Source organism: Nicotiana attenuata, chromosome 8 (genome assembly GCF_001879085.1).
Source record: "Nicotiana attenuata strain UT chromosome 8, NIATTr2, whole genome shotgun sequence".
NCBI classification, from domain to species: Eukaryota; Viridiplantae; Streptophyta; class Magnoliopsida; order Solanales; family Solanaceae; genus Nicotiana; species Nicotiana attenuata.
The window spans coordinates 20,431,669-20,442,337 of NC_031996.1; the positions used below are offsets into that span (position 1 = coordinate 20,431,669).

General features: G+C 40.7%; 1 protein-coding gene across 1 annotated transcript; it reads left to right on the forward strand.

The window, feature by feature from the left end:
• On the forward strand, positions 1,232-3,085 carry LOC109231545. Its single transcript, XM_019397207.1, has 5 exons — positions 1,232-1,371; positions 1,471-1,582; positions 1,669-2,053; positions 2,185-2,491; positions 2,536-3,085. Exons 1-5 carry the CDS (start codon positions 1,232-1,234, stop codon positions 3,083-3,085), a joined length of 1,494 nt encoding a protein of 497 aa, XP_019252752.1.

Sequence of the window (10,669 nt, forward strand, 5' to 3'; positions counted from 1 at the left end):
TTTGTAGTTTTAAAATTCCTAGAAAGAGTATGATAGAGACTTTTGTAATAGAGAACAATATAGCTTTTATTAATGAAAAATTGGAAAATCCCAAAAATTGTTTCCTTTTTTTTGCATTTATTCCTTGAACTACGTGATGATCTGATTCACGCGGCATCATGATACGTAGGCAATCCTCATCAGATCCGGTCATGATTTTTGTAAATAACTCAAATAAAAGAGGATTGTGGAAAGGAAAGAGCCAAAAGAAAAACCATAAAGAAAAGAGAGAGAAAGCCAAAAGAAAAAATCAAAAAGAGAGAAAATGAGGGTGCAAAAAGAGCAAGAGAGAAAATTGGGGAGATAAACAAAAATCGGGATGAAACACGCAACCGTTGAAAAACATATAGAAAACACACTTAACTGTATAGGTGCATCACACCCCCAACGTGCGATTACCTATGTGTTAATTGTCTCACACTAACCTGTTTGTTCTGTTTGCTGTTGAGTATAGGTTCTATATCAAGGTGGTTGGTTTTGTGGTAATCTAGCTTCATATCCGTACTTTACAAGATCAATAGGAAGTGTTGAAATGTCGTCGGAAAGTCATCTGCCAACAGTTCCTATCCTGGAGGATAGCCCGATCTCGGCCATCCCAACTTCAGAGTCAGCGGCTGCTGAGGAAAATAGAATTCTGCGTCTCCACATGATGGAAATGTGGGACGCCTGGTCCAATGGTAGAGAACCACCGAACGCGATACCTGGTTTCCCTGAGCTGCTTCCCAGGGAAAGTGGGACTTCCAACGTCCCAATAAGTTACCCGAATACCCCACTTGGATATCCTACCATTTCAGCCCACTTTGTTGGAACACCTTCTGAGGTTCTCCCCCAGGTGTTAATTTCAGGTGCGGCCTCCAACATATTCACTGCGCCACCTTCTTCGGCTACGGTGCAACCCACTTTACCCAGGTCGAGCTTTGATCCATCATCTTTCACCTTTCAAGTACCATCTTTTCCACCAGAACCTACCCAGTTCACCACCAATTCTTACCTTCAACAACCCCGGTACGAGTTTACTGCGGGACAGGAGAAAACCACAAAGAACCCCGAGCAAGAGGAGATTACCTGAAAAATTAGGAGCATGGAGCAAAGCCTTAAAAATATATAGGGTTTGAGTGGACAAAAGAGCGTACCCTACGCTGATCTGTGTATGTTCCCACATGTGCATTTACCCCTGGGTTTCAAGACCCCAATGTTTGAAAAGTATGATGGGCATGAGGATCCCATAGCCCACCTCAAGAGTTACTGCAACCAATTGCGGGGAACAGGTGGAAAAGAGGAGCTTCTCATTGCTTATTTTGGGGAGAGTCTGGTGGGCATTGCTTCTGAGTGGTACATGGATCAGGATATATCTTGTTGGCATATTTGGGATGATCTGGCTCGGGACTTTGTTAGGTAGTTTCAGTATAACATAGACATAACTCCCGGCAGGAATTCTCTGTCAAACCTCAAGAAGAAGTCCTCGGAACGTTTCCGAGAATATGCTGTTAAATGGCGCGAACAAGCGGCCAGGGTCAAGCCTCCAATGGATGAAACGCAAATGGTTAGTGTTTTTCTTCAAACCCAAGAGGCTGACTACTTTCAGAATATGATGTCTGCGATGGGGAACCGTTTGTTGTGGCCATCAAGATTGGTGAGATGGTCGAGAATGGTCTGAAAATAGGGCGCATATTGAGCCAATCTGCCATAAGAGATACACCCCAAGCAATTCAAGGCGGGTCCAGAGGTGTAGCGAATAGAAAGAAAAAGGAAGAAGTGGCAATGGCGACTTCAGGTCCGACAAACCCTCGTCCACCCAGACCTTACTTCGCTACAAGAACCCCACAACATTATTATTCTCATAAGGATGTGGCCTATGCTAGGCCACAACAACAGTTCAACCAAAACCGAGCTCCATTTCCTAGAAATCAACCTCCTCGCCAAGCCCAGTATAATCCCCAACCTCCACAAAATAACTTCTCCTATAATGCCCGTGCCCAGGAGCCACCCAGGATAGCAAACTTCACGCCTATTGGTGAGTCATATTCTACCTTTTCCCTAAACTTGTCCAGATGGGTTTGTTGCAACCCGTACCCCAAACCAGGCAGAACCTAGAGTCGCCTTCTTACCGACCCGGTACTCGATGTGCCTATCATTCTGGCGCAGGACATGACACTGAAGACTGTTGGACTCTAAAAAGGGCTCTTGAAAACCTCACAGAGCAAAAACGGATAGTGCTAAAGGATGAGGAAGTTCCTAATGTGACTAACAACCCATTACCGTCTCACAACAACGGGCTGGTCATTGGAATGAATTGCGAAGACAAGAAGTTTGATCCTGCTTTGAAAGCCATCATTGCAATCGCTGATGTCGAGAAAAAGCCAAAGGCTATTGCAAAACGAGATAGAGGGGAGAAAAAGAGTAAACCGACCCCTCAAAATGCAGAAAAGGCATTGGAAAAAAAACTAGGGCAGTACCCCCAAAAGATGCCATTCTTTATCTCCCATGGGGTCACAGAAAAGAGCAAAAGACATTGAGCCCTCCAAGAAGATTTGAGATGAACAAGGGACCCAAGATGTACGTGCCTAAGGGGACCTATGTGGTATGGGGGCCGGTAATTTCACCAAGGCTGAATGAGCCCGTGGTTAATGGTCACGCACCGCAGAGGCCCATGACAGACCCTACTGCCGTTCTATGGAATTACAACAAGGCGGTACTAACTTACAAAGGAAAAGAGGTCTTAGGAGAAGCGAATGAAACTAAACCAACTGAGAAATACCTTAACTTGGAGGAATTGAACAAATCCAAGAAGAAACGCTTCCCGATCAAAAAGCCAGTTAGTGCCGAAGAAGCCGAAGAATTCTTTCGCAAAATGAAAGCTGCGGACTACGAGGTAATAGACCAAATTCGAGAGTCTCCTTCACAGGTTTCACTCCTGTCCCTATTGGTATGCTCGGCCGAGCATCAGAAAGTGTTGATAAAAACCCTCAACGAGGCTTATGTCCCGATTGAAACCACTGTTGAACAACTGGAGAGGATGGCGGAAAGATTCTTCGCGGTCAATTAGATTTCTTTCAGCAAGAATGATTTGCCCCCGGAAGGGGCCGCCCACAACAAAGCCCTTCATCTGATAGTTAAATGTGAGGGGTATTATGTGAAAAGAGTCATGCTGGATGGTAGGTCCGGGGTTGATATTCTCCCTCTCTCAACTTTGCAAAGAATGGAGATCGGGACTGAGAGAATAAGGCCTAACAACGTCTGTGTGCGTACCTTTGGTGGCATCAAAAGAGACACCATAGGCGAGATCGATTTGAATTTGACTATTGGTCCTGTGGATTGCGAGGTGACCTTTCAGGTCCTAGACATGGATAATTTTTATAATTTCCTCTTGGGAAGACTTTGGATTCACGCGGCAGGAGCCGTACCTTCCACTCTCCACCAGATGGTGAAATTTGAATATGAAGATCAGGATATTGTAGTCCACAGAGAGGATGAACAGTCCATTTATCAGGACCCGTCAGTCCCATGTCTCGAAGCTATGGAAGGTAGTGAACATATAGTCTATCAAGCTTTCGACATTGTGGTCGCAGACCAATATGAAGAAGGAAGCCCTTGCCCTTAACCTTTTCTCTCAAATGCGTCAATTATGGTCACCAAGGAAATGATCAGGCATGGTTATAAACCCGAGAAGGGGCTCGGGACATCATTGCAAGGAATCATAGAACCCATCACACTACCTGCCAGCAAGAAGTTCTTCGGTGTGGGTTTTCGCGCCACAGAAGCTGATGTAACATGGGCAAATAAACGAAAGAGCAATGGTTGGGTGTTACCTCAGCCGGTTCCACATCTCTGTAGAACATTCGTCAGGCCCAAGTACAATGAAGAAGAAGAAGATGAGGCCTTCACGGCTGAGGAAATTGAAGAAATCTATGGGGCTATAAGGCAGATGTTGTACGAAACCCACATGGTTCAGCCAGGAGAAGGCTCGAGCACCGCTAAGGTGCTGTATATGGGGCCCAATGCTAAGTTGCAAAACTGGAAGGCTACTCCGTACCCAGTCAGGCGAGAATCCCGGTAGTCCAGTCTTGCCACCTTTTCTACATCGCGAGTTATTTCAGGGTTTAACTCGGATGTTTCTTTTACCTTATTGTCTTTAAATTCCAATGTAAACCTTGTTATCTTCAAAATTCAATGAAATGAAATCAATATTCCATCGTTCTTCTCTCTTTATTCTTTCTAATTTATGTTACTTTTTCTTATTCTTCTTTCAGTTCTAATAATGCGGCTTTAAATAACATGACATGCTTGCGGACTTCATGCCCAGATCCAAACATGCTGTCTAATTGTGAAATAATGAATCAAGAACCGGAATATGATGAAGAGGAGGCTTTTAGGGAAACAAATCAAGAATTGGAACAATTTGAGAATAAACCTAAGCTGAACTTAAATGAAACTGAGCCGGTTAATTTGGGTAGTTCTGAAGAAGTCCAAGAAACCAAGATAAGCATTCACACAGATGAAAGAACCAGAGACGCATTGATCCAACTTTTTTTTGAATTCAAGGATGTGTTTGCTTGGTCCTACAATGACATGCCAGGATTAAACGTCGATTTAGTGGTCCACAAGTTGCCGACTTACCCCGACTATCCCCCTGCCAAGCAAAAGCAAAGAAAAATTCAAAACTGATATTAGTGACAAGATGAAAGAGGAGGTCACAAAACAGTTGAAGGCAGGAGTGATCCGAGTGGTCCGATACACCACATGGCTGGCTAATGTAGTTCCTGTGCCAAAGAAAGATGAGAAAACCCAGGTGTGCATTGACTACCGAGATCTGAACAAAGCAAGTCCTAAGGACAACTTCCCTTCGCCAAATATCCTCATCCTTGTTGATAATTGCGCCAAACATGAGATACAGTCTTTCGTGGATTGTTATGCAGGATATCACCAGGTGTTGATGGATGAAGAGGATGCGGAAAAGACAGCCTTCACCACACCCTGGGGCACCTACTATTGCAGGGTCATGCCTTTTGGTTTGAAGAATACTAGGGCAACTTATATGAGGGCCATGACTGCCATTTTTCATGACATGATGCACCAAGAAATCAATGTGTATGTGGACGATGTGATCATCAAATCTAGGACATAGGACGACCACGTTCGGGACCTGAGAAAGTTTTTTGAGCGGTTGCATAAGTATGATTTGAAGCTATTGTAAGGCCCCAAAATTTTCGCTAAGTAATTTAAGATTTCGAGGTGTCACATAGGCTTATTATAATATTTTTATGTGCTATTAACATGGTGTATATCCATTGGATTTGGTAAATATGTGTATAAGTCTTACGTTAAGTAATTTGGGATCCAAGGAAAGGCCTAAGTCTAAGAAAAATTGGAAAAGTCCATAATAGGCTAAAATTCCCAACGATCTTGCACTAGTCCCTACTTTGAACGAGCATATCTAAATATCTATAAGGTTCTAGGTGATGGATAACCTATCAAATGAAAGGTCTTCGAGTCTAGTTTTCAACGCTTCAAACCATTCGACATTTGGACCTTCCTACACTAAGTTATGATCAAATTACCAAAAGCTAGAAAAATGCAATTCTGTGTGAAATCTGCGATCGCAGATTTAACTCTGCGGACCGCATAACCATTTTGCGATCGCAGAATGGTCGCAGATTGAGACAGAACAGCCCAGTTTTGGGCAACGAGTTCTTCAACGAATCTGCGGCCCGCATACCCATTCTGCGGTGGATTCTGCTATAGCAGACTTGACATTCGAGGGTTAATTTTCTAATTTTTATAACCCGACCCCATTTTAATATATAGGCTTTAAAGTTCATTTTGGGGTCATTTTCTACTGATTTTAGAGAGAGGTGAGAGCATTTTAGAGAGAGAAGGAGGAACCCAACATTTAAATCATCCAAACTTGCATCAATCTTCAAGAATCAAAGATCCCAATCACAAGTTCTTCATCTAAGAGGTAAGATTCTATACCCTAGGTTTTAACTTCGAGTTTGGAGTATAAGATAGGTTATTAAGGTATGATTCTTGGGTGTATTAATATTGTGTATACATGCATGTTCAACTTAGGTTTATGGGAAGATTGTTTAACATAAATAAGTAAAGATTTGGTTGGGGAATGAAGGAAAACCTTCAAAAAGAGATTTGAGATTAAGATGCTCAACTAGTATTTGATAAAATGCTCAAATGAGCTGAAACCATGAATACCTTTCTAATTTGTGTTCAATTTTGTTATGTTTCAAACTAGATTGGAATTGCTAGAATTTCCGAAACGTTGTAGTAACTTAAGGAAAGCTTAAACGAGGTATGTATGGCTAACTTTAACTCTTGTAGGATCCCCCTTGTTGTGACGAGCATACGGTATGTGTACCTTGTATGAGAATATGTGAATTGATTGCCTTAGTTGATTTCCATACCACCAAGTTATATGTGATTGTGAGAAGTGATTTGATGTGCCTATCTTGTTATGTGCAAAGTTTGTAAAAGCTTGAGGATGTCGACATGGAAGTATGTGTTTACTTATGTGAACTATTTGTGAATTCTTGTGATTTATGTTCCTTGAATGTTGTTGGTTAAGTCTTACGATATGATGGTGCAAGTAAATGGAAACAAACCAAATGTGGGTGTGTGATTGTGAAAGTGTTATGTGGTAAGACTGAGAAACAAATGATGGAAGGAAATCGTAAATGATGCACTTGGAACAACTGTGGTAATAACATATTTGGCTTGTTGTGGGTAATTATTGTGGTGACGTAAATTGCATATGAGTTGTTGAATATGATGAAGTGGTATTTATGGCTATGGAAATTCTTGTGAATTGTTGTGGTTGTTCTTGAGGATTGTTGTTGTTATTCTTTGTAAATTGTTGTTGTTGTTGTTCCTTGAGGGTCATTGTTGTTGTTTCTTGAGGATTGTTGTCGTTATTCTTTGTGAATTATTATTGTTGTTGTGTTGTTGTGAATTGTGATTGTTCGGTGGGATCGGGTTGCGCGCAGCAACATGAAGAAATAAGGTGTGGGTTGTGGTGATAAGGGTGGCCGAGGTAATAAGGTTGGAAAGCGATCGAAATCGCTATTGAAATGAACTATGAACAAATTGTGAAATTATTGATGTGGAAATGTGGAAGGGGAAACAGGAGAGATTGTAAACTTGTTGAATTGCTCTTTCTTTGTGGATTTGATTGTTATTTCCATTATAATTACATGCTTGTTTATGAAGGAGAGATTGTAAAACTTGTTTGGCTTTGATTGTTTCTTTCATGTGCATTTGATCGTTGATTCTATTGATGTCTATTACTTGTGTGTGTTATTTGATTTTACTTAGGGTGAAGTTTGTTTATACATACCAGTACAATTCAAATGTACTGACGTCCCTTTTGCTGGGGGCGCTACATTCGTGTTATGATTGTAGGTGGTTCTATAGCAGGTACTCCAGTCCACCGATAGTAGCACCTCATCCACTTCCCATCAGCTGTATTGGTGAGCCCCTTTCCTCTCCGGGCCCTACGTGGCTCATGCCGCCTTTCCTCCGAAATTTATATTGGTATTTGTGTAAGGTATAGCCGGAGCCTTGTTGCCGGCATTTCCATATTATTCTGCAATTGTATTTAGAGGCTCCGTAGACAGGTTGTGGGTAGTGTCGGACATTGGGGATTTAAAATTGAAATATTGATGTTTGCAATGATGTATAAACTTCTAATACCTTTAATATTGCTAATGAAGTTGCTAATGAAAATGAAATGGAAATTGTTAATGATATGTTTATAGAATTTGATTAATGGAGTCCATCTCCAATTTATTCATGAGTTAGTTTGGGTAGAATGAGATCTAACAGGCTTGCTCGGTCGGGTTTACTCGGTTGAGCGCCGGTTGCGCTCCTCAGATTTTGGGGCGTGACAAAACTTGGTATCAGAGCCTAAGGTTTTAAAATGTCCTAGGATGTCTCGGAGCCGTGTCTAGTAGAGTCCTTCTTATCGGTGTGTTCTCGACCACATCTATAAGTTGGAGGCTATTCAGACATTTAGGAATTTCACCCTTCTTTGATACTCAAATCGTGCAATAGAGCTCAAGTTAGGGAGCTGATTTCCTCTCTAAGTCATATTCTCAAGATTGGTACTTTTGATACCATAATCCGCGAATTTGAAGCATGTAAGGAGGGATTGATCCCACCATTGAGTCCAAGTGGATTACCCAAGGACTTGTTAGAAGAATGTGTTGAGCCATGGAGGGATTGGTAGAACTTGTTGTTAAGGGGAATACCCTTGTTCCTACTAATGTCACTGCACCACCATATCATGTAGTATATCATCAGTATGTAGGGCTAAAACCCTGTGTTTTAGAAATTGAGCCTCCATGGTACCCGCGTAAATGTTATAAGTTCAAAATATAAGTGATGCAGTACTCGTTTTATTATGTTAAGCGAATTATTGTTGTAAAAATGTATGTGGTAGGTACTTCTTCATGTGTTTAATATGTTATTCTTATTAAATGAGGATATATGAAGAATGTGAACTATGTGCTAAAGTGCTAGACTTCAGGTCAAGTTTAAATTGAGATTTGATGCCAAATTGTGTGAGAAAAGAAAACTCATTATGGTTAATTCCTCCAAAATGTCCTTACGTGTACCAAAGGTATTTGATTGATTGTGTCTGGTTCTTGGTAATGTATAAAGATATTTGGAAGTGAAGTAAGTGACTGTGTAAATATGGTAAAACTGAATGTTGGATTCTTGCTATTGTTGATACTTTACATGAATTGGTGTTGTGACCCGATGTTGTGAAAGATGCATTCCAATATGATCAATGTGCTATTATTGACAACTTAACAAGGAATATGAATCATGTATTGAAATGCTAAGACCTTAAATTGAAATTGGAGATGCATATATTATGTCAAACTATGTGAAATCCTCTGTATAGAGATGTTGAAATAAGTCAAATGACTTTGAGAAATAGAGTATGGCCAATGTGTCGAGAACTCGAATTGTAATTGTACCTGGTGATGCTTATGACATGAGGGAATATGAAACAGATTATGATATTGATGTGAAATATGCGGAAGTGATGTGAAATGCGGGAAATAAGAGATTGTGTTATGAAATGCGGCCTAGTGCCAAGTATGATGTGATAATTATGGCCCCAAGTGCCGATGGACTAATATACGTGAAAATGGCATGATTCTTTTATTTGATAATGTGGTGATCATTTAAAGTGTTTGATTTGTACTTTTGATTTCCTTGTTATTGTATGAAACGCATAGGTGTATAATTTGATATGTGAGCCCTATGGAAGGGCCATGAAATGTAGCCTAGAGGTATGGAAATTATGTGAAAGCTATGTGATCCCTTTTTATTTGGTAATGTGGTGATTGTTTAAAGCTTTTGTTAAACCCTTATGATTTCCTTGTCTTTGCATAGATATGTTCTTAGAAAAGAATCTAAATTACAAAACATTTCATGCACATGCTCTTTGAGTTAGACGTATTATTCACAAAGTCTCTCTATCACAGTTCTCTTACTTTCTCGAGTCACTCTTTTTTTTTCTCTTACCGATGTATATGGCTTCTATGGTTTGAACAGTCACTCTACTCTCTTGCGAGTATCATCATGAAACCTTCCCACTGTCTAGTAACATACATGCATATCTCAGTGCCTATCATATGAGTGCATATCAATCGAAATGGTCACCGTGTGCATAAAGTCTCTCTGGAAAAAAAAAATTGAGATCCTCACATCCCCATCACAGATATCTTGTGTCGCCATGGTTTTCGTGTCCACTTGGGACATCTCATAGTAAGTAGCTCACTCTGTCCTAGTATTGTGGTTGCTCGTGGCATGGTCATATATTGTAGTGGGGAGTTAATATAGTAGAAGTGTGTCCAGCTTATAACAAATGATTATTTTGTCTTTATGTCTCCACGATGTGTTAATTGTATTCCTTATTTAGTGAATTCATTGTGCTAGTTCCCAACACTTGTGCGACAACCATGAAAGAACATGACCTTCTATGTGTCATTGTGACACTTCCTTTTTCAAGTCAAAACCTATGGAGAGCTCATCATGAACATCTGCAAACCTTCTATGATTATTGTGCACCGTCTCATTGAGTTTGATTGTCTTTACACCCTCAACTTCTAGAATCATTGACTATGTCGTTGTCATGTACGGGGAGTTTTGCTACCCTTGGTATCTCACCTCCTCGGCTGGACAGGGGTGTTATTTGCCTTCTCCCCGGAGCATCGTGTTAACTATTAGAACCATCTAACCAATTCATGATTTCGTCCCAATGTCAAGATGTTCTAGCTATGGGGTTTCACTCGTGAAAGGTTGAGATTAGATGACTTTCAATTTTTGCACAATATCATGAGCATATCGATTTGAAAGACAAGTTTGGTCGTATCTTTAGTTCCCTCGTATATGATCAATTATCAGGGAGGGTTAAGCTGTCTGAAATATGATAATCTCATCAGCGTTCAACTTCTTTTCGTCCTCACGGGCTTGTGGCATAGATTTCGTGTGTCAAGTAGTGTTAAGAGTGTAATTCAACTGCATGTATTTTGAAACCCGTATCACATTCAAGGTGCCAAAGTATTCTTATTCTTGATCAACGGATTTTCCCTGCACTCTAGAAAAC